General features: G+C 43.6%; 1 protein-coding gene across 2 annotated transcripts in view; it reads left to right on the plus strand.

Moving 5' to 3' along the window:
• Nucleotides 1-24420, plus strand: part of DSCAM (DS cell adhesion molecule) — a 570150-nt gene that overhangs the window by 386901 nt on the left and 158829 nt on the right. For both annotated transcript variants that reach the window (XM_069760714.1, XM_069760715.1), the window contains exons 18-20: nt 6098-6244; nt 8309-8464; nt 18306-18439. In XM_069760714.1, the coding sequence (XP_069616815.1) occupies nt 6098-6244; nt 8309-8464; nt 18306-18439 (437 nt within the window). The remainder of the gene's footprint in view (nt 1-6097; nt 6245-8308; nt 8465-18305; nt 18440-24420) is intronic.

Here is a 24420-nt window from a genome sequence, read left to right on the forward strand (position 1 = left end):
TAAGATAAATGTCCGTATCAGGTCATCACATCATTTTATCCATATGTGTTGGACCATTGCACACGAGGAAAAACAAATTATACCAGAAGGAAATGAAAAACAAGTTAAAAACAAAACCGTAATCCCCAATTAACAAAAGTAACGTATGGGTCTATAGAAATATTCTGTAATAGTGGAAAATGCTCTCTAGTTAATATGTAATAAAATGTATTTAAACGAAGAAGACCATTTCCAATCATATACCACAAGTGGTCCCAATCATGAGCTTAATGAATAATGTTAAAAGGAAAAAGCTTTAGAAATAAGCCCCATATGAGAATTCCTCGTAGAAACCATCTTGATTCAGGCTACCCAATCTATACATCCATTTAGCCTCTTCTCTCAACAGATGTTGGTCCAGGTTACCTTTTCTGTGTTTGAGCGTACATTTCTGTATACCCCAAACTGCATGGCCAGAGGGTCCGAACTGTGATGGAATCTCGTACAGAGTAACACAGGAGCAATTGTTCCTAATAGAACCGATATGTCGCGACCAGGGCTGTGGAGTCGGAGTCAGTGTCCATTTTGGTGGAGTTGGTATAAAATGGACCGGCTCCTAAAGTATATAATAAATTGGGTTCAGTCGTCCAGTGCAGGATGTGCTGTAAATGTCCTAAAAATGTCTGTTCTGTTCCTAATCTAAGGATCTCGGCTTTTATTTGAGATGAATCTGTGCTGCACTTTATGAACACGCTCAGTATTGAGGCAGGGCTGTGGAGTCAGAGTCGGAAGTCAGGGTGAGGAGTCAGAGTTGGAGTCAATGGTTTTGCTTTCCGACTCCACAGCCCCGGTTTTACTGCGCACCTCCTGAGTTGTTGACCAGTTTTGTCCACGTACAAAAAAGGGCAGGAGCATTTAGCTCCATCAATCTCACCAGATGTGGTGCAATTTCTGAAATCTCTAATAACTAAGCCTTTGGATTTTTTTGGGATTTTTAAATTGTTTGTTAGTCGAGATAACATTACACCCCTGACCGCATCTATATGATCCAAAAGTTTGATTTTGTAACCCGGCCATTCTTGATTTTTTTTATCTTGTGAGGAATGGCTTGGAACCATCATATTTCTCACATTAGGGCCTTTTCTATATGAAACATTGGGATATTGTGTATTCTGATCAGGTGGCCTTGGAGCAGCATGAAATGACCTTCGCTGAAGCAGTGGTAACTTTACTGACCGCAATCCCTGATCCTATCACCGCAACTAGAAGTAGCCGTGGGGTGTGCCTAACCAGACCTAGACACCTCGACACAGCCTAAGGTCTAAATATCCCTAAAGATGGAAATAGGAAAACTCTCTTGCCTCAGAGTAGACCCCCAAAGGATAGGTAGCCCCCCACAAATAATGACTGTGAGTAGGAGAGGAAAAGACACACGCAGACAGAAAACAGGGATAAGCAAAGGAGGCCACTTCTACCTAGATAGGAAAGGATAGTACAGGATACTATGCTGTCAGCATAAAACACTACAAAATATCCACAGCAAAAAAATACAAAAACTCCACCACCTAACTAAAGATGTGGAGAGTATATCTGCGACTCCAGCGAGTCCAACTAGACTGAGAAAAACATCAGGCACAGTCTAGCAGGAACAAAATAGAAACAAGATCAGCACAGAAAATAAACACACAGCAGTGTGTCTAAAAAAAATGAAGAAAACACTTATCTTAGCTGAATTGGCAGCAAGCAGGAGGGGCCAGGCAGAGGACCAACACTTCCAAAGGAACATTGACTACTGGAAAGGACTAATGAGTCCTGCACAGCTAAATACCCCAGTCCGAATTGCAATTAGCAGAAACACCTGTCCAAGACTGCTGCTCAGGAATAACTGCATTACCATCAACAACTACCGGAGGGAGCCCAAGAGCAGAATTTACAACAATTGTGAAATTCTGACTTTCAAGTCATTGTCCTCTTGTAAAAGGTGCTAATGTTTTGAAAATATCTTAACTATAGACGCTCCTTGATCGAAGGTAGCAATGCATCTAATAGGTTAATCTTTGGGGGGGTTTTGCAAATTTTTAGTTTTTAAGAGTTGACCTCTTTTCGTATGTACGATGATATGCTCTTTTTTATAGGAATACAATCCTATCCCCTTTCCCTAAATAGTCTATACAGAGTAGATCGTTCGGCTACAAAGTCCTCCTGCCTGGAACAATGTAGCCTCGATCGAAGGTAATGGCGGTGGGGATGTCCCAGTAAAGGACGCTATTTGTGGAAGTCTCCTTCCTATATGTGTTAGTCTGGATACTCCCAGTATCATCAATCCAAATTGTTAAATCAAGAAAATTAATAGTTTTGGTGTTAATTTCATGAGTAAATCTTAAACCCATTTTATTGTTCTTAAAAATGTGAACAAAATCTAAAAATAACAACCCCCCAAAAAATCAGAATATGCAACATGTGTCTCCCGAGTTGTTGACCTGTTTGGCCACATACAAAAAATGGCAGGATCATTTAGCTGTATAAATCTCACCAGATGTGGTGCAATTTGTGATATATCGAATAACAAAGGTTTTATGGAGAGAAGAGGCTACATGGATGTATAGATCGGGTGCCCTAAATCCAGGTGGTTTGTGTTAGGGATTCTCTAAAGCTTTTTCCATTTAGTATTTTTCATTGGGACCACGTGTGATAAATGATAGAAATGGTCTTCTGAGTGTACATTCATTTTATTATATACTAATTAGAGAGCATTTTCCACTATTACAGAGTATTTCTATAGACCCATATGATACTTTTGTTAATAATTGGGGTTTACTGCATTGTTTTTACCTTGTTTTTGATTTCCTTCTGGCCCAATTTGTTTTTCCTCATCTGCACTATTCGTAGGATTATACACTGCTTAATGTAAAGAGAAGTTTATGTGATTTACCCCAATAATCTTTGCTTATATTTATTATCATTTGTTTATTATCATTTATAATCATTGTTTATTTTCACACATTGGTAGGGCACTGAGTTTGGCCGGTCATTGTTTCCTGGGGCGGTCCTCATGGGAGCCAGTTTCTTTGTAGCGCTTGATGGTTTTTGCCACTGCACTTGGGAGCACTTTCAAAGTTTTCCCAATTTTTCGGACTGACACCTTCATTTCTTAAAGTAATGACGGCCACTCGTTTTTCTTTACTTAGCTGCTTTTTTCTTGCCATAATACAAATTCTAACAGTCTATTCAGTAGGACTATCAGCTGTGTATCCACCAGACTTCTGCTCAACACAACTGATGTTCCCAACCCCATTTATAAGGCAAGAAATCCCACTTATTAAACCTGACAGGGCACACCTGTGAAGTGAAAACTATTCCCGGTGACTACCTCTTGAAGCTCATCAAGAGAATGCCAAGAGTGTGCAAAGCAGTCATCAAAGCAAAAGGTGGCTACTTTGAAGAATCTAGAATATAAGACAGTTGTTTCACACTTTTTTGTTAAGTATATACCATATATACTCGAGTATAAGCCGACCAGAGTATAAGCCGACCCCCCCCCTTAATTTTGCCACAAAAAAATGGGAAAACTTAATGACTCGAGTATAAGCCTAGGGTGGGAAATGCAGCAGCTACCGGTAAATGTCAAAAATAAAAATAGATACCAATAAAAGTAAAATTAATTGAGACATCGGTAGGTTAAGTGTTTTTGAATATCCATATTGAATCAGTAGCCCCATATAATGCTCCATACAAAATACACCCCATATAATGCTCCATATAATTCATGATGGGCCCCATATAATGCTCCATACAAAACACGCCCCATATAATGCTCCATAAAGTTCATGATGGGCTCCATAAGGTGCTCCATATTAAAATATGCCCCATATAATGCTCCACAAATGTGGATTATGGCCCTATAAGATGCTCCATACAGATATTTGCAGCATTTGCTGTTGCTGCGATTTAAAAAAAAACAAAAAACAAAAAAAAAAACCCATACTCTCCTCTCGTCGCTCAGGCCCCCGGCACTTGCTATAGTCACCTTCCCTGTTCCACCGCTGGGTGCCGCTGTGTCTTCCGTGTCCTCCGCATTGACTGTTCAGGCACAGGGCGGCACGCACACTAAACACGTCATCGCGCCCTCTGACCTGAGCGTCACTGCAGAGGACGCGGAAGACGGAGCCACGCCCGACAGTGGAACAAGGGACAGGTGAATAGCGCGCACTGCCCCCGCCATACTCATTATACAGTAATGAATATGCGGCTCCACCCCTATGGGAGTGGAGTTGGGTCCATATTCACTACTGTAATGAGCGGTACCATGTGACCGCTCACTACAGGAAGAAGCTGCCAGCGCCCGGAGAACCAGGGATGTACAGGGACCGCGCCAGGAGCAGGTGAGTATTATTAGACAGCTGGCGCTCCCCCTCACCTGCCGACCCCTGGGAATGACTCGAGTATAAGCCGAGAGGGGCAATTTCAGCCTAAAAAATGGGCTGAAATTCTCGGCTTGTACTCGAGTATATACGGTAATTCCACATGTGTTAATTCATAATTAATTTTGATGCCTTCAGTGTGAATGTACAATTTTCATAGTCATGAAAATACAGAATAATCTTTAAATGAGAAGGTGTGTCCAAACTTTTGATCTGTATTGTGTATAACCTGCTTTAACCCCTTAGTGACGAAGCTAAATTTTTAAAATCTGACCAGTGTCACTTTACGTGGTAATACCGTAATAACCCTGGAACGCTTCAACAAATCCCAGTGATTTTGAGATTGTTTTTTCTTGGCACATTATACTTTATGATAATGGTAAATGTAGGTCGATATGTTTTGTGTTTATTTACAAAAAATATCAGAATTTTGACAAAAATGTTAAAAAATTATTTTACTCATGTCGGCTTTACATCAGCATAATTTTTAAAATGTTATTTTATTTTTTTAGCCTTTTAGGAGGTTTAAAAATGTAGCAGCAATTTTTCATTTTTTTTCAAGGAAATTTACAAAACTTATTTTTTTAGAGACCTATCCAGGTTTGAAATGACTTTGGGGGTCCTATATATTGGAAAACCCCCAAAGTAATACCATTTATATGTAATCACTATTCACATCAGCATCTAAGGGGTTAAACAGATATGGAAGGTGCAAATGCTGATCATGGCTAAGGCTCCTTTCACACTAGCGTCGGAATCTCCCCGTCGCAATGCGTTGGGGAGAGATTCCGACGCTAGCGTTTGCTGCATTGCACAATGGAGGCAGCGGATGCATTTTTCCGGCGCATCCGCTGCCCCATTGTAAGGTGCAGGGAGGTGGGGGCGGAGTTCCGGCCGCGCATGCGTGGTCGGAAAAAGCGATCCGTCAGGAGAAAAAAACGTTACATGTAGCGTTTTTTTCTCCCGACGGTCCGCAAAAGCACGACGCATCCGTCGCTCGACGGATGCGACGTGTGGCAATCCGTCGCAAATGTGTCGTTAATGCAAGTCTATGGGGAAAAAACGCATCCTGCAAGCACTTTTGCAGGATGCGTTTTTTCTGCAAAACGACGCATTGTGACGGATTGCAGAAAACGCTAGTGTGAAAGTAGCCTAATGCAGAAAGTTGTCAGCTCTAGTGTACAGCCGACAGCTGCCGGATTGCCACTTTTAAGGGGATTCTATTCTGTTATATCTCAGGGCAGTACAAAGAAGTATCGGCGGTCATTAAGGGGTTAACATATGCAAGCAAAAGCTAGCCGTTTATTGCACAAAGTGAAAACAAACAGAAAATAGTCCCTATAGTGCTGCGGGTCCGCCCGCTTAGGTCAGTGTCCACACCTCCAGTCACAGACACTGAATGAGACTCTGTCTCCATTTTATCTGCCAAACCACGCCCCTGGGGTAGAGATATGTGAGCGGTCATTCCCACCCATCTCTTATGACTGCTCGTAAAACCCGGCCCTGGAATGGCCTAATAACTCTCTCAGCACTATATGTGCTGGAGCATGCTTCCAAGCTAGCTAGCTGGTCGCCGTCTTTTAATGGAGCAGAAGCTCTTATTTGTCACTTAAACCACAACTGTGGGTTCTCCCATGATATGTCGGATCTATCGCTAGGTGGAGAGGTAACATTTATCTGATATCTTGTCATTTCAGTTCCCAGCCGCCCCCCGGAGAATGTCCAGGCAGCTGCAACTTCACCAGAGACAATAACTATCTCCTGGTCGACCCCTTCCAAAGAAGCCCTCAATGGCATCCTCCAGGGGTTCAGGGTTATCTTCTGGGCAAATCTTCTAGATGGAGGTAAGTGTTTGTATTCACCGTAGAGCACAAAACATAGTGACAGTTTTATCTTTTAACTCTATCTGCAGTCACCACTGGAGAGAGCTCAGGAGTTTTTGCATATTGTTTGTACATTAAAGTGATAAAATCAGTAAGCAGCTAGCTCCAGAGCTCCTTCCAGTGGTGGCTTCAGGTAGTGAATAAAACAAGCTCCTGAGCTCCATCCAGTGGTGACTGCAGGTAGTGAATAAAACAAGCTTCTGAGCTCCATCCAGTGGTCACTGCAGGTAGTGAATGAAACAAGCTCCTGAGCTTCATCCAGTGGTGATTGCAGAAATTAAATGTAGTAAGCTCCTGAGCTCCATCCAGTGGTGACTGCAGATAGTGAATGAAACAAGCTCCTGAGCTCCCTTCGGCCATGACTGCAGGAGGTAAATATAACAAGCTCATGAGCTCCATCCAGCAGTGATTGCAGGTAGTGAATGAAACAAGCTCCTGACCTCCCTTCAGCCATGACTGCAGGTAGTGAATGTAACAAGCTCCTGAGCTCCATCCAGCAGTGATTGCAGGTAGTGAATGTAACAAGCTCATGAGCTCCCTTCAGCCATGACTGCAGGTGGTGAATATAACAAGCTCCTGAGCTCCCTTCTGACATGACTGCAGGTGGTGAATATAACAAGCTCATGAGCTCCATCCAGCAGTGATTGCAGGTAGTGAATGAAACATGCTCCTGAGCTCCCTTCAGCCATGACTGCAGGTGGTGAATATAACAAGCTCCTGAGCTCCCTTCAGCCATGACTGCAGGTGGTGAATATAACAAGCTCCTGAGCTCCCTTCGGCCATGACTGCAGGTAGTGAATGAAACAAGCTCCTGACCTCCCTTCAGCCATGACTGCAGGTAGTGAATGTAACAAGCTCCTCAGCTCCATCCAGCAGTGATTGCAGGTAGTGAATGTAACAAGCTCCTGAGCTCCATCCAGCAGTGATTGCAGGTAGTGAATGTAACAAGCTCCTGAGCTCCCTTCAGCCATGACTGCAGGTAGTGAATGTAACAAGCTCTTGAGCTCCCTTCGGCCATGACTGCAGGTGGTGAATATAACAAGCTCCTGAGCTTCCTTCAGCCATGACTGCAGGTGGTGAATATAACAAGCTCATGAGCTTCATCCAGCAGTGACTGCAGGTAGTGAATGTAACAAGCTCCTGAGCTCCATCCAGCAGTGATTACAGGTAGTGAATGTAACGAGCTCCTGAGCTCCCTTCAGCCATGACTGCAGGTGGTGAATGTAACAAGCTCCTGAGCTCCCTTAGGCCATGAATGCAGGTGGTGAATATAACAAGCTCATGAGCTCCATCCAGCAGTGATTGCAGGTAGTGAATGAAACAAGCTCCTGAGCTCCCTTCAGCCATGACTGCAGGTAGTAAATGTAACAAGCTCCTGAGCTCCCTTCGGCCATGACTGCAGGTGGTGAATATAACAAGCTCCTGAGCTCCCTTCAGCCATGACTGCAGGTGGTGAATATAACAAGCTCATGAGCTTCATCCAGCAGTGACTGCAGGTAGTGAATGCAACAAGCTCATGAGCTCCCTCCTGTGGTGACATCAGATAGTGATACAACTCTATCAATTGAAAAATAAACAAGTCATGGCTCTGATTTTTTTTTTGCAAGGTTTTTTTTTAAGTAGTAAAAAAAGAATACGTTATATACACTTGGTATCACCATAACCAGTACTAACCTGTAGAACATAATGACCAGGTCATTCTTGCTACACAGTAAATGCCAGAAAGCAATCACTCACCCTCTCCCCCCCCTATGAAAAAGGCACAATTGCAGGGTTTTTTATTACTCAACTCAAAACAGGTATCGCTGGGGCTCCTAGTTCGAAACGAGTGTCGCTGTTTTGGTAACAAAAATAAATACATTTTGAACATATTATTTCAGATATTGTTTTTAGTGCATGAAGAAGACCCATACATCTCTGCAGAACATCGCACAGCAAAAAAAAACCCTATAGCCCCAGCCCTGTACAAGGTAGTCCATCAGTATCAGAACCTTGTCACCTCATTGTTGCATCTTCTTATTTCAGAACTTGGCGAAATAAAAAACGTAACCACATCACAACCATTACTGGAGCTGGACGGACTGGAGAAATACACAAACTACAGTATCCAGGTGCTGGCGTTCACCCGGGCAGGTGATGGCGTCCGCAGCGAGCAGATATTTGTCAGAACCAAAGAGGATGGTAAGAGTCGCCCAAAGATTGTGTCTGTGCCTAAGGTCTCAGCCCGCTGAGAAGGACGCAGCAATTAGGTTGTACCAGCCTGCAGCCATTAAACTTTTCATAGAGTCTCTTTCAGTCGTCTGTGATCAATGGTCTGATCTCCTATCGCAATGCACGGGCGGACCGCGCTTCTCCCGAACGAGTGTGACAGCCGCATAGAAACATATGAAGCTGTCCCGCTCGGGCCAGGAGACGCACGATCAGATATGAGATCGGACCGATGATCACGGACATCTGAAAGGCTATACAGTTATCCTTATGGTATATGATTTTTTTTGCGCACCCCTAGATAAGTCAAGTCTCATCCGTAACACCAAATAGAATAGTGCAGGCTGCAATTTTTTACTTTTTTTTTTTTTTAAATGCTCATCTGTATAGCCCCATTAAACAACAGCGGTCCTAGTGCTGTCCGTGCAATGTCAGTTTTGGTGTGAGGGTCACTCTAACAAATGTTTGCTCCTATAATAGATTACTATACTTCTGTATTCCAATATATTCAGCCTGTTGGCATACTAATGACACAAATGGAAGACCAGGCTGCCTTCACTAAGCCGTGGCTGCTATGAAACCTATTGTCAAAACTGATCAGCCTCTCTGAGCTCCCAGAAGTATAGCACCCAGGCATTCCAACAGCGATCCCTATGGGAAGATAGCTGCAAGTGTCTTTATATTAGGGCTTGCTCACATCTGCGTATAAATCTGGCGAGTGCAATGCAAGAATTAATCGCATTGATCTTGCACAAGTGTTATTCGGTGAGGCAGTGTTCATCTACAAGTTTTTCCTCAGCTGGAATTTGGCTGAGGAAAACATCACAGCATGCTGTGTAGAACGGCCGAGACTCACCAATGCAAGTCAATGGCTGTGAAAAAAAAATGGCATGGCATATGGACCATTCGTGCAGTCTGATTTTTACACACCCATCTCATAGGAAACGTAACATTTCATCAGCGAAGTGCAATAAACTCACAGCCCGAACAAACAGTATAGAATAGATATAGATACAGTGGATATGTAGAATGAATAGATAGATACAATAGATATATAGATTAGATAGACAGATGCCATGTAGAGATTTAATATCACAAACTCCCTACATATAATAAACTAGCACTGTTTAGTGCCTTTTATGTGCCACTAAAGGGTGATCAGCCTTATTTAGCCTATTAAATTAATACATTCTATAAAAAAAATTGACATGGGGTCCCCATCCTTTTTTTGATAACAAGCTAAGGGAAAGCAGCTAGCTGTGAGCTGGAAAGGGGCCAATATCCATGGACTTTCCAGCCTAATAATATTAGATCACAGCTGTCTGCTTAGCCATTGCTAGTTATTACAAATGGGGGACCCTAAAAAAATAGAATGGTGTCCCCCTGATATTTAATAATCAGCAAAGGCTAATCAGACAGCTCCGGGCGGAAATTAATAGGCTGGATGGTCCATGGATATTGGCCCCCTCCCAGATTGAGAATTTCAGCCCTTGTCGCCCCAGGAATGGCGCATCCATTAGATGCGCCAATTCTGGCACTTAGCCTCAGCTATTTCCGATTGCCTTAGTGTGTTTGCAGTTGGGATAATGGTTTTGAGGTTGATGTCAGCTGTGTAATGTCTGCTGACATCAAGCCCAGGGCCTAGTAATGGACAGGCGTCTATCCGACACCCTCATTACTAACCCCACAGTCAAAAGAAGTAAAACACAAAAATACTTTATTTGTAAAAATCACTCCCAGACAATTTTCCCCTTTCACACAATTTATTTAAAATAAAATAATCCCCACCGGTCCTCTGTTATACAAATGGAGGTCCCATGTTGATCCCCGTCATCTTTGTCCATCGTATGAAGCCCCGTTCAGAGAACAATGCTCCATAGACTGAAACAGCAGCCACTGACAGTTCTCACACTGTGCAGCACGACACCCAGCGGCTGTGACAAGCGGTGACATCAATAAGTTTATCGTAGTTCACAGTCTCACAGAGCAGCGCAAGAACCAAAATTATGAGTAATAATGCACCAGGACAATCGGGAAGAGCCAAGGCTAAGGCTGAAGACACACTAGCGGTCCTATTTTGTGCCTGCAAAATCGGACGAGTGTCATGTGTTTTTTAACCGAGTGCAATCTGATGTTCCACATCTAGCATCCGATTTACATCTGAATGCAGTGCGATTGCTATCCGATTGCAATGCGATTTTAACATATATGATAGATAGAGGAAAAGCCGGAAATTCAGCAGCCGCGTGCAGTAAAATCGCAGCGGGACCCGACAAGATGGATAGATTACATACAGTATATACATATAGAATAGATAGATATACAGATGTGAGTGACATATACAGCACAGTGTGTGGCTTACTGTACATGCATTTAATTATTAAAAGATTATATTTCTGAAAAAAAATATGGCATGGGCTTCAGCGTAATTTTCTTAAACTGCAGAAGGAAAGCCGACAGCTGGGGGCTGATGTTTATAGCCAGGGAAGGGTAAATAACCATGGAGCTTCCCAAGCTATTAATATCAGCCCACAGGTTGGTGGTCAGTCCTGAGGAAGAAGTGATTTTGTACTTCGAAACGCATCAAATAAACCTCTACCTTTTCACTCTTTATACCATCCACAAATATCCTTTCATTTTCTAGCTGACAACTTTCTCATGCTCGCGGTTATAGGAGTTCACCGCGAGACACTGAGCTGCAGTAGCAGACGCTGCTCATCGTCTCTGTTGGATGACAGGCTGTATGGTCGTATCATGCAAGCTGCCACATGATGACATCATGTTATCTTCTCAGCGGACATGTGAGGAATATTGTTTGTTCTTGGAATTTTCTTGCAGGGGACAATGGCGTCACTGGAACGGGTGATGCTGTAAGTATGGTTTAATTAAGATTTATTAAAGGAGTCTGTGTCATTCTTTCAATTAAAGGACTTAATTCTCGGTGTCTGTGTTTTTATACAATATGACTATGGGGTTAGTAATAGGGGGCATCTTATTGACGCCTCTCCATTACTAACCGTGGGGCTTGATGTCACCTGACAATACAAAGGTGACATCAACCCCCCCAAATATTAACACTGCATCAGGACAAGTGGGGAGAGCGAGGCTAAGTGTCAGAATTGGCACATCCCATAAATGCGCCTGTTCTGGGGCAGCTGAGAGCTGATATTTTTAGCCTAGGAGGGGCCAGTATCCATGGCCCCTTCCTAGGCTATTAATATCAGCCCGCAGCTGTCTGCCTAGCCTTTGCTGGTAATTAATTATAGTGGGGCCCTACATTATTATTTTTTTGGGTGGTCCCCCATTTTAATAGACAGTAAAGGCTAAGTATACAGCTGTGAGCTGATATTAATACCCTGGGAAGCTCCATAGGTATTACCCCCGTCCCAGGCTATAAACATCTGCCGTCAGCTTTCCCTCTGCTGTTTAAGAAAGTTATGCGGGAGCTCACAACATTTTTTTTCAGAAAGATAATATTTTAATAATTAAATACATGTACAGTAAGCTGCTCATTCACTGTACTAAATGTATGTGTGACTGACATCTCAATATCTATCTGTTCTATGTGTATATACTGTATGTAATCCATCTCTTGTATCCTGTCGGGTCCCGCTGTGATTTTATTGTATGCGTCTGCTGAATTGCCGGCTTTTTAACGGCCATTGGTGTGTAAAAATCGTACTGCACTTGCGTGGTCTGAGTGCTGAGTGATTTTTTTTTTTCTCGCACTCATTGACTTCTATTGTCGAATGCGATCTGATTTATGATTACAATCCCAGCATGCTGCAGTTTTTTTTCCAGTCCGATAGTGATCCGATCCGAGCTGGAAAAAAAAACGCAGATGAACACACAATGATAGAATAACATTGGTCCGAATGCAAACCGATTTTTAATCGCATTTCAATTGTCTGATTTCATCGTGAGAATGAGCCCTATGCGTCAGAATTGTTGCATCTAATGAATGCGCCATGTCTGGGGCAGCTGAGGGATGGTGTTATGAGGCTGGGAAGGGGCCATTATCCACAGACCTTCCCAGCCTATTAGTATCAGCTCGCAGCTTTCTGATTATTAAAAATAGGCCGCTCCCCCCCCCCCCATCGTTTTTTTAACCCCTTCATGACCCAGCCTATTTTGACCTTAATGACCTGGCCGTTTTTTGCAATTCTGACCAGTGTCCCTTTATGAGGTAATAACTCGGGAACGCTTCAACGGATCCTAGCAGTTCTGAGATTGTTTTTTCATGACATATTGGGCTTCATGTTAGTGGTAAATTTAGGTCAATAATTTTTGCGTTTATTTGTGAAAAAAATGGAAATTAGGCTAAAATTTTGAAAATTTCACAATTTTCAAATTTTGAATTTTTATTCTGTTAAACCAGAGAGTTATGTCACACAAAATAGTTAATAAATAACATTTCCCACATGTCTACTTTACATCAGCACAATTTTGGAAACAACATTTTTTTTTGCTAGGAAGTTATAAGGGTTAAAATTTGACTAGCGATTTCTCATTTTTACAACGAAATTTACAAAACCATTTTTTTTAGGGACCACCTCATATTTGAAGTCAGTTTGAGGGGTCTGTATGGCTGAAAATACCCAAAAGTGACACCATTCTAAAAACTGCACCCCTCAAGGTGCTCAAAACCACATTCAAGAAGTTTATTAACCCTTCAGGTGCTTCACAGCAGCAGAAGCAACATGGAAGGAAAAAATGAACATTTAACTTTTTAGTCACAAAAATGATGTTTTAGCAACAATTTTTTTATTTTCCCAAGGGTAAAAAGAGAAACTGGACCCCAAACGTTATTGTACAATTTGTCCTGAGTACGCCGATATCTCATATGTAGGGGGGAACCACTGTCTGGGCGCGCGACAGGGCTCTGAAGGGAAGGAGCGCCATTTGACTTTCAATGAAAAATTGGCTCCAATCTTTAGCGGACACCATGTCACGTTTGGAGAGCCCCTGTGTGCCTAAACATTGGAGCTTCCCCACAAGTGACCCCATTTTGGAAACTAGACCCCCCAAGGAACTTATCTAGATGCATAGTGAACACTTTGAACCCCCAGGTGCTTCACAAATTGATCCGAAAAAATGAAAAAGTACTTTTTTTTCACAAAATTTTTTATTTAGCCTCAATTTGTTCATTTCCACATGGGCAACAGGATAAAATGGATCCTAAAATTTATTGGGCAATTTCTCCTGAGTACACTGATACCTCACATGTGGGGGTAAACCACTGTTTGGGCACGCGGCAGGGCTCGGAAGGTAAGGAGCGCCATTTGACTTTTTGAATGAAAAATTAGGTCCAATCGTTAGCGGCCACCATGTCGCGTTTGGAGAGGCCCTGTGTGCCTAAACATTGGAGATCCCCCACAAGTGACCCCATTTTGGAAACTAGACCTCTCACGGAACTAATCTAGATGTGCGGTGACCACTTTAAACCCCCAAGTGCTTCATAGAAGTTTATAACGCAGAGCCGTGAAAATAAAAAATAATTTTTCTTTCCTCAAAAATTATTTTTTAGCCCGCAATTTTTTATTTTCACAAGAGTATCAGGAGAAATTGGACCCCAAAAGTTGTTGTCCAGTTTGTCCTGAGTACGCTGATACCCCATGTGTGGAGGTAAACCACTGTTTGGGCACACGTCGTGGCTCAGAAGGGAAGTAGTGACTTTTGAAATGCAGACTTTGATGGAATGGTCTGCGGGCGTCACGTTGCATTTGCAGAACCCCTGATGTACCTAAACAGTAGAAACCCCCCACAAGTGACCACATTTTGGAAACTAGACCCCCCAAGGAACTTATCTAGATATGTGGTGAGCACTTTGAATCCCCAAGTGCTTCACAGAAGTTTACAACGCAGAGCCGTGAAAATAAAAAATCATTTTTCTTTCCTCAAAAATTATGTTTTATCAAGCAATTTTTTATTTTTGCAAGGGTAACAGGAGAAATTGGACCCCAATAGTTGTTGCCCAGTTTGTCCTGAGTACACTGGTACCCCATATGTGAGGGTAAACCACTGTTTGGGCGCACGTCGGGGCTCGGGAGGGAGGGAGCACCATTTGACTTTTTGAACGCAAGATTGGCTGGAATCAATGGTGGCGCCATGTTGCGTTTGGAGACCCCTGATGTGCCTAAACAGTGGAAACCCCTCAATTCTACCTCCAACCCTAACCCCAACACACCCCTAACCACAACCCTAACCCCAACACACCCCTAACCCTAATCCCAGCCCTAACCACAACTTTAACCCCAACACACCCCTAACCCTATCCATAACCCTAACCACAAGCCCAATCTTAACCCTAATTCCAACACTAAATCTAATTCCAACCCTAACCCTAAGGCTATGTGCCCACGTTGCGGATTCGTGTGAGGTTTTTCCACACGATTTTTGAAAAATCCGCAGATAAAAGGCACTGCGTTTTACCTGCGGATTTCCAGCGGATTTCCAGTGTTTTTTGTGCGGATTTCACCTGCGGATTCCTATTGAGGAACAGATGTAAAACGCTGCGGAATCCGCACAAAATTGACATGCTGCGGAAAATACAACGCAGCGTTTCCGCACGGTATTTTCCGCACCATGGGCACAGCGGATTAGGTTTTCCATAGGTTTACATGGTACTGTAAACCTGATGGAAAACTGCTACGAATTCGCAGCGGCCAATCCGCTGCGGATCCGCGGCCAATCCGCTGCGGATCCGCAGCCAAATCTGCACCGTGTGCAAATACCCTAAACCTAACCCTAACCCTAGTTCTAACCCTAGTGGAAAAAGAGAAAAAAATATTTTCTTTATTTTATTATTGTCCCTACCTATGGGGGTGATAAAGGGGGGGGGGGCATTTACTTTTTTTTTTTATTTTGATCACTGTGATAGGTTATATCACAGTGATCAAAATATACCTGGAACGAATCTGCCGGCCTGCAGATTCGGCGGGCGCACTGCGCATGCGCCCGCCATTTTGGAAGATGGCGGCGCCCAGGAGAAGACGGACGGACATCGGGAGGCCCAGTAGGTATAAGGGAGGGGGGAGATCTGAGCATGGGGGGTGGCATCGGAGCACGGGGGAGCGGGCAGGAGGATGGGGGAGCAGACAGGACGGCGGAGGGGAGCGGACCACAGAACGGAGGACCGGGGAGGAGATCGGTGGCGGTGGGGGGGTGGGGTGGGGAAACCAGTGTTTCCAGCCATGGCTGATGATATTGCAGCATCGGCCATGGCTGGATTGTAATATTTCACCAGTTTTTTAGGTGAAATATTACAAATCGCTCTGATTGGCAGTTTCACTTTCAACACCCAATCAGAGCGATCGTAGCCACGGGGCTGTACTACCACTCCCCCTGTCCCTGCAGATCGGGTGAAATTGGAGTTAACCCTTTCACCCGATCTGCAGGGACACGATCTTTCCATGACGCCACATAGGCGTCACAGGTCGGATTGGCACCGACTTTCATGACACCTACGTGGCGTCACAGGTCGGGAAAGGGTTAATTTATAATAATAATAATCTTTATTATTTATTTTATTTTATAATTTATTTACTTAATAGCTAAATACATGTACAGTAAGCTACACACAACACTAATTATGCATCTCACAGACATCTATCATGCATTATGTACAGTGCGGGGCTGGGATTCCTGGGCATGCGCACTGCGTGTGTCAGCGGGGGGACCTGGGTGAGTGGCTGACACACGCAGTGCGCATGCCCAGGAATCCCAGCCCCGCACTGTGCATAATGCATAACACAGTGCGGGGCAGGGATTACCGAGGTGGGTGGCCGCACTGCCAGCACAGGCGCAGTCTGCAAGCCTGGCTGGGACGTCAGACCGCCAGAGCTTACTGCGCCTGTCCCACAAATATTTACACAGCGCCGGCGCCGGATTTGAAAAGAAAACAGTGCGGAGGGGGCGGCGACCATCGCCCCAGAAGAGATGAGTGACGGCAGTTGAGCGCTTCACAGAGGGGGCTTCAGACCCGCCTCCGTGGCCAAAGACAGGTATTTTTGCAAAGTTGCAAACTGCTTTATTTTAGTAATACCTGAACACAAAACTAAAAGAGCCACCTTGTTAGAATGCAGCATTACTGCTGCACAAGGTGGCTCTTTTAGTTTATAACGGCTGGAGGGGGGTGACAGTGGCCCTTTAAGTGGTAAAAAAAAAAAACAGGCACCATTTTCCAATACCTGTACTGTCTGTCTCCATTGTTCGTGATCTGGGGTTCGCTGAGGGCTTTTTTTTTTTGCTTGACGAGCTGAACATTTTTATTATATCATTTTGGTGCAGATACGATCTTTTGATCACCTGTTATTGCATTTTATTTCAATGTAGCGGTGACCAAAAAACATAATTCTGGCATTTTGAACTTTTTTTCGTTACGCCGTTTAGTGATCGGGTTAATTCTTTTTTCTACTGATAGATCAGGCGTTTCTGAACGTGGCGATACCAAATATGTGTATGTTTGATTTTCTTTTTATTGTTTTATTTTGAAAGGGGGGTGATTTGCACCCTTTTTTTATTTTTAAAAACTTTTTTTTACTTTTTTCATGCTTCAATAGTCTCCATGGGAGACTAGAAGCTGCAGTTGCCTGATCGCCTCTGCTACACATGATGATCAGATCACCTGTAAGTAGTAGAAATGCTCCCTTTCTATGAGTATCGTCCACCAGGCGGCGCTCATAGCAATATGGCAATGACAACCATTTCCGACGCGCTTCTGCGAGTTTAACTTCTGCGAGTTAAATGCCGCTGTCAGAGACTGACAGCGGCTTTGACAGGATAACAGCCGCTGGTGGATCGCAATTCCACCCGTGGCTGTTATAGGCACATGTCAGCTGTTCAAAACAGCTGACATGTGTCTGGAAAGATTTGGGCTCAGCATCGGAGCCCACATCAGAGGGAGGGAGTCCCACGTACTATTACGCCCAACGTCGGAAAGGTGTTAAATTATGAAATGAGATAGAGAATTACTGTATGTATAGATTATGTTAAATATGGATTGCATTCCCATGTCATACAGATGTCATATGGATGCTTGGTGAGAAAATTCGCATTGTACTCGCATGACACTCGTCCTACTTTTCTGGATCAACATCAGGCTGATTTCTTACATGCCGGTGTGACTCCAGCCTTAATCTCCATGACCTGCCTTGGAGCGGTGTGAGAATGTCTGCAGTGAGCTCCCCCTGGTGGCGACTCACAGAGGAGGTGATAACTTGCTGGTGGTCCAACCTCACAAATACGGAAATCTAGGTTTTGAAATGCGTCGTTAGAATGGAGCGGTGGCCTCTCATGTCTATGGGACTGCCATAGATAGCCGAGTATAGTCCCATAGATAATGAAGGTGTGATAGTGCGTGTGCAACCACTAGTCCTTTCCAACTTGACATCTGCGAGCCCCATTCTGGGAATCGGTGTGTGTTGCAGTGATAAGAAAGTATAGGGAATACCTGCTGAGTTTCAACAACCCCTTTAATTTTATGGTTGTGTGAAGATCTAGTTTTAGCATGTAAAAAAAAAAAAAGACAAAGGAAATATCATCCTGTTGGACCCGTGACCACACAAGCTGTGACCACCAGAGGGCACCATTGTGACATCCTGCATATCAGGCTCCGCTCCATGGCTTCTGGTGCCCTCAGTCATGTAAGACGCGCCACTACAAAACTTTTTCCTTCCTCCACATTTATATGATAGTTACTCCGCAGAAAAAAAAACAATAACATTTTTCACACCCGTCACAGAAAAACGTGCGCCTTTTTTTATGTTACTACCTCATTAAACATCATCCTCACTCCTTTATTTCTCCATTCCAGTTCCAGGTCCTACAGCTGGAGTTAAAGCTGCCGCCGCCTCCGCCTCCATTGTCTATGTCTCCTGGCTCCCTCCACTGAAGCTGAATGGCATTATCCGCAAGTACACCGTGTTCTGCTCACATCCGTACCCCACGGTAAGAGACCACCCACTGACTGCTGCTCCTTATATTCTCTCCGCCGCACCTCTACGATTTATAGATACCGACCTGCTGTCGGCTCGCCGCGTGCATGTCACCCAATATTCCGTATCTGTGTACAGATATGATGCGTTACTGATCGCATAGAGCACTGGGAAAATTACCCGGATCAGGGTCAAAGGAAAAAGGCAAATGCCTCAAACTGAGAATTGGGCTGATTGTCTAGGGAAGCGCATTCTAGAAAAACTGGTGCAGCATAAGAGAAGTCCTGGAAATTTCCAGCAGACCCATAGTTGCACATTGACCTCATAGAGCTCCATCTACGGAGAAATACAAATAGGACGGATCTCGGAAAATGGTGAAACCAGCCAAAAATTATTATTTATTTTTTACAGGGATCATAGCTTTGTAAAGTCCCGAAAATAATGAAACAACCATACAAGTTCTGTATCGCTGTAGTCTCAGTGACATGGAGAATCTTGTGACCAGGTCATTAACACTTCACTCTGAACGCCGTAAAAACAAACGTTTTTTTTTTTTACTATTTCACCACATTTCAAAATTTTTTCCCTCTTTTCAGTACATCACATGGTGAAATTAATGGTGTCCTTCAAAACTACAACTTATACCACAAAAAAAAAACAAGCCCCAATACGAAGACGTCAAATGTAAAAATAAAAAAGTTATCGATCTTGGAAGAAAAGGAGGAAAAGAATGAAATCGCACAAAAAAAAATTAAAAAATGAAATATTGGGTTTAAATAAATTTTACATGCTGGGTGTCAGGGGGAGTTTCCAGAATTTCTGGTATTTCACATCACCTATTTAAGGGGATGGACGTCCTTGTGATCTACATATCGGTTCTTCTTTTTGATTAATAGTGAGGGTCTGGAGTAAGAGACCCTCGTTATCATGTGCCCTAATAGTGACCAAAAATACCGGGACTGCAAAATAATGCGTAGAATATTCTGTAGAAATCCCTAACATTCTTTCATCTGTCAGCAGATGGCGCTGTGGTTCTTTTTTTTCATTCTTTTGTTCTCTTAATTCTTTTTTTTTTTGCCCCCTCCCTGTAAACACTTCACACCTACGCAACCAGGCATTTGTCTCCTATAATTCTTTCTAAGCAATTACATTGCACAGAACATCAGCGCCTATTTATACACATCAGTGTGTTCTTAGAGGGGAAGCGGGACGACGACGCGTAGTCACCTTGCAAATCTGGCAATTCGAAAACGATGGAACAATTATTAATTAGGCTGCCGTTAATTGCTGCAGAGATTGGTGCTGTCATGTGCCAAGAGGACGCACGCAGTGTCCTATCAGGGGGTATTAGGTACATTTGGAAAATCTTCACGCACCCTATTTTTTTCAAGCTATAAAACACACTCTGGTTAAAAAAAAAATTAATAATCTTTTAGACTAGATTAAAGTTTCCTGGTGGTCTAGGGTACTACATGGGTAGTTCTGGGGTAGTGCCACCACCATCGGGGGTCTAGGGTGGAAGAATCTGTTCATATTTAATTTCCTAGAGTTCTAGAATATTGCATTTTTTCTTGGTGGTTTAGGGTAGAAGAGTGGGGTTACAATTTATGCCCTGGTGTCCTAGAGTAAAAGAAGTGGTTAATACCTGAGGGACAGGAATAAATGATCATCTGATGCATATACTGTATTTTTTGGACTATAAAAGGTTCAGATATAAAAAAAAGTTTAAAAAAAAATGTAAAACATCCCTGGTGGCACTACCTGGGGTTAATGACACTGGTTCTGGGGTAGTGCTCCCTTCTTTCGAGGTCTAATGTTTTCATTTTTTGATTTCCTGGATGTCCAGGGTATCTCTTTCTTGGTGATCTACGGTAAAAGAGGGGAGCTCAATTTATTCCCTGGTGGTCTAGAGTCAACGAGTAGGTTAATACCCGATGGGCAGGAATAAATGACCACTAGATAATACATGCAATACATTTTTTAACTGTAACACAAACAGATTCAGATAAAAGAAAATAAGAAAAAAAATTAGAATATTTTAGTTTTCTCGGCCTTTCTAATGGTCTACAGTACGACCGGGGTTAATAACACTAGTTCATGGGGTAGTTTACCCTTTAGTAATGGTTTTCGATAGCATTATGGGTTCATATTCAATTTCCTGTTGGTTTAGGGTAATTGTTTCTATTTTTGGTGGTCTTTGGTAGAATAGTGAGTCTTAAATTATCCCCTGGTGGTCTTGAGTAAAATTGGAGGATAATGCCAGGTGGGCAGGAACAAATGCACGCACCATATTCTTTGGACTATAATACAAACCCAGGTGGTCTAGGGGTGCTACAGGGGCTAATATCACTAGTTCTGGGGTAGTGCCCACTTCGGGACTGGTCTGGGGTAGAATTATGGGTTGATATATAATTTACTGTTGGTTTATGGTAATTCCTACCTTCGTAGTTGTCTGTGGTAGAAGAGTAGGTCATAATTTATTTATGAGTGGTCTATAGTAAAAGATAGGCAGGAGTAATGATCACCAGATGAGGCAGGTGTATCGTATTTTTTGTCCTATAAGGCTCCTTTCACACATCAGGTTTTTGCCGTCAGGCTTAATCCGGCGAATTTTGAAAAAAAACAGATCTGGCAAAAGTTTTTTCTCATAGACTTGTATTAACACCAGATTGTGCCGGATTGCCTCACGTTTCATCCATTTTTCGCCGGATTCGTCCCAAAAATTTTCCGGCGGCCGGAGAAAATGGGCATAGTAACATTTTTTGGGAAGCCTATAGAGCCGGATCTGTCAAATCTGTCCCTCTCTCCCTCTCCCCAGAAACAAACCCCTAGGATCCAATGCCGTATCAGCTAGTCGGATCCAGCAAAAATACGGATCCGTTGCATCAGTTTTTCACAAATTGCAACGGATCCGGTTTTTTTCAAAATTCGCCCAATTTAGCCTGATAGAAATACCTGATGTGTGAAAGCTGCCTAAGACACACAGGTTCAATTAATAGAAAATAAGAAAAAATAAATATATTTCAGACTGCATAAAATTTCCCTGGTGGGCTAGGGTATTGGTCCAGTTAATTTGACTAGTTTTGGTGTCTGAATAGTACCCGTTCTTTGATGGTCTATGGAAGGAAACTTGAGTCATATTTGATTTCTTTATGGTCTAGGGAGATGCCCCATTTCTTGGTGGTCTGGGATGATGCCCCATTACTTGGTGGTCTAAGGTAATGCCACATTTCTTGGTGGTCTAGGGTGATGCCCCATTTCCTGGTGGTCTAGGCTGATGGCCCATTTCTTGCTGGTCTAGGGTGATGGCCCATTTCTTGGTGGTCTAGGGTGATGCCTCATTTCTTGGTGGTCTAGAGTAATGCCCCTTTTCTTGGTGGTCTAGGGTGATGCCTCATTTCTTGGTGGTCTAGAGTAATGCCCCTTTCCTTGGTGGTCTAGGGTGACGCCCGATTTCTGGTCTGGTCTAGGATGACGCCTGATTTCTTGGTGGTCTGGGGTGATGCCCCATTTCTTGGTGGTCTGGGGTGATGGCCCATTTCTTGGTGGTGTAAAGTGATGCCCCATTTCTTGGTGGTCTGGGGTGATGGCCCATTTCTTGGTGGTGTAAAGTGATGCCCCATTTCTTGGTGGTCTAGGGTGATGCCCCATTTCTTGGTGGTCTAGAGTAATGCCCCTTTCCTTGGTGGTCTAGGGTGACGCCCGATTTCTTGGTGGTCTAGGCTGATGCCCCATTTCTTGGTGGTCTGGGGTGATGGCCCATTTCTTGGTGGTCTAGGGTGATGCCCCATTTCTTGGTGGTCTAGAGTAATGCCCCTTTCCTTGGTGGTCTAGGGTGACGCCCGATTTCTTGGTGGTGTAGGCTGATGCCCCATTTCTTGGTGGTCTGGGGTGATGCCCCATTTCTTGGTGGTCTAGAGTAATGCCCCTTTCCTTGGTGGTCTAGGGTGACGCCCGATTTCTTGGTGGTCTGGGGTGATAAGAAATATAAGCCAGCTCACCCGTGATGCATAAACCAAACTTCAGGAGCACGGACCCGCTGTGTCCAGGCGTATAAAGTCCAAAACAAGAAGAGAATGTCCAGCTTCACTGAATCCGTAAAAAAGAGTTTTCTTTATTCACAAACTTTAAGCATAGAGGATACAGACTTCAGCACGAACCATATGGGTAAAAATCTCAACGCGTTTCTGGAGACTAAGCTCCCTTAATCATGACATTCCATGTCATGATTAAGGGAGCTTAGTCTCCAGAAACGCGTTGAGATTCTTACCCATTCCATGTCATGATTAAGGGAGCTTAGTCTCCAGAAACGCGTTGAGATTCTTACCCATTCCATGTCATGATTAAGGGAGCTTAGTCTCCAGAAACGCGTTGAGATTCTTACCCATATGGTTCGTGCTGAAGTCTGTATCCTCTATGCTTAAAGTTTGTGAATAAAGAAAACTCTTTTTTACTGATTCAGTGAAGCTGGACATTCTCTTCTTGTTTTGGTCTGGGGTGATGTCCCATTTCTTGGTGGTCTAGAGTAATGTCCCATTTCTTGGTAGTCTAGGGTAATGCCCCATTTCCTGGTGGTCTGGGGTGATGCCCCATGTTTTGGTGTTCTAGGGTAATGCCCCTTTCCTTGGTGGTCTAGGGTGACGCCTGATTTTTTGGTGGTCTGGGGTGATGTCCCATTTCATGGTGGTCTAGGGTGATGCCCCATTTGTTGGTGGTCTGGGGTGATGGCCCATTTCTTGGTGGTCTAGGGTGACGCCCCATTTCTTGGTGGTCTGGGGTGATGGCCCATTTCTTGGTGGTCTAGGGTGATGCCTCATTTCTTGGTGGTCTAGAGTAATGCCCTAGAGTAATGCCCCATTTCTTGGTAGTCTAGGGTAATGCCCCATTTCCTGGTGGTCTGGGGTGATGCCCCATGTTTTGGTGTTCTAGGGTAATGCTCCTTTCCTTGGTGGTCTAGGATGATGCCCCATTTCTTGGTGGTCTAGGGTAATGCCTCTTTCCTTGGTGGTCTAGTGTGATCTTCCATTTCTTGGTAGTCTACTGTAATGCACCATTTCTTGATGGTCTAGGGTGATGCACCATTTATTGGTGATCTAGTGTGATGTCCCATTTCTTGGTGGTCTAGTGTGATGTCCCATTTCTTGATGGTCTAGGGTGATGTCCCATTTCTTGGTGATCTACACCGTGTTCCAAATTATTATGCAAATTGGATTTAAGTGTCATAAAGATAAATTCTTTTGTTTTTCAAACAAACTCGTGGATGGTATTGTGTCTCAAGGCTCAATGGATCACTGAAATCAATCTTAAACACATGTGATAATTAGTTTTCCAGGTGATTCTAATTAAAGGAAAACTACTTAAAAATGATGTTCCACATTATTAAGCAGGCCACAGTTTTCAAGTAACATGGGAAAGAAAAAGGATCTCTCTGCTACCGAAAAACATCTAATAGTGCAATGCCTTGGTCAAGGGATGGAAACATTAGATATTTCCCGAAAACTTAAGCGTGATCATCGTACTGTTAAGAGATTTGTGGGTGAATCTGAGCACAGACGTGTTCGTGCTGATAAAGACATAATGAGGAAGGTTTCTGCCATTCAAATTCATTGGATTAAGAGAGCAGCTGCCAAAATACCATTACAAACCAGCAAACAGATATTTGAAACTGCTGGTGCCTCTGGAGTCACTCGAACGTCAAGGTGTAGGATCCTTCAAAGGCTTGCTGTGGTGCATAAACCTACTATTCGGCCACCCCTAAACAGTGTTCACAAGCAGAAACGGTTGCAGTGGGCCCAGACATACATGACGACTAATTTACAAACAGTCTTGTTTACTGATGAGTGTCGAGCAACACTGGATGGTCCAGATGGATGGAGTAGTGGATGGTTGGTGGATGGCCACCATGTCCCAACAAGGCTATGACGTCAGCAAGGAGGTGGAGGAGTCATGTTTTGGGCTGGAATCATGATGGGGAAACAGCTGGTAGGGCCCTTT

Source organism: Ranitomeya imitator, chromosome 3 (assembly GCF_032444005.1).
Source record: "Ranitomeya imitator isolate aRanImi1 chromosome 3, aRanImi1.pri, whole genome shotgun sequence".
Lineage (NCBI taxonomy): Eukaryota > Metazoa > Chordata > Amphibia > Anura > Dendrobatidae > Ranitomeya > Ranitomeya imitator.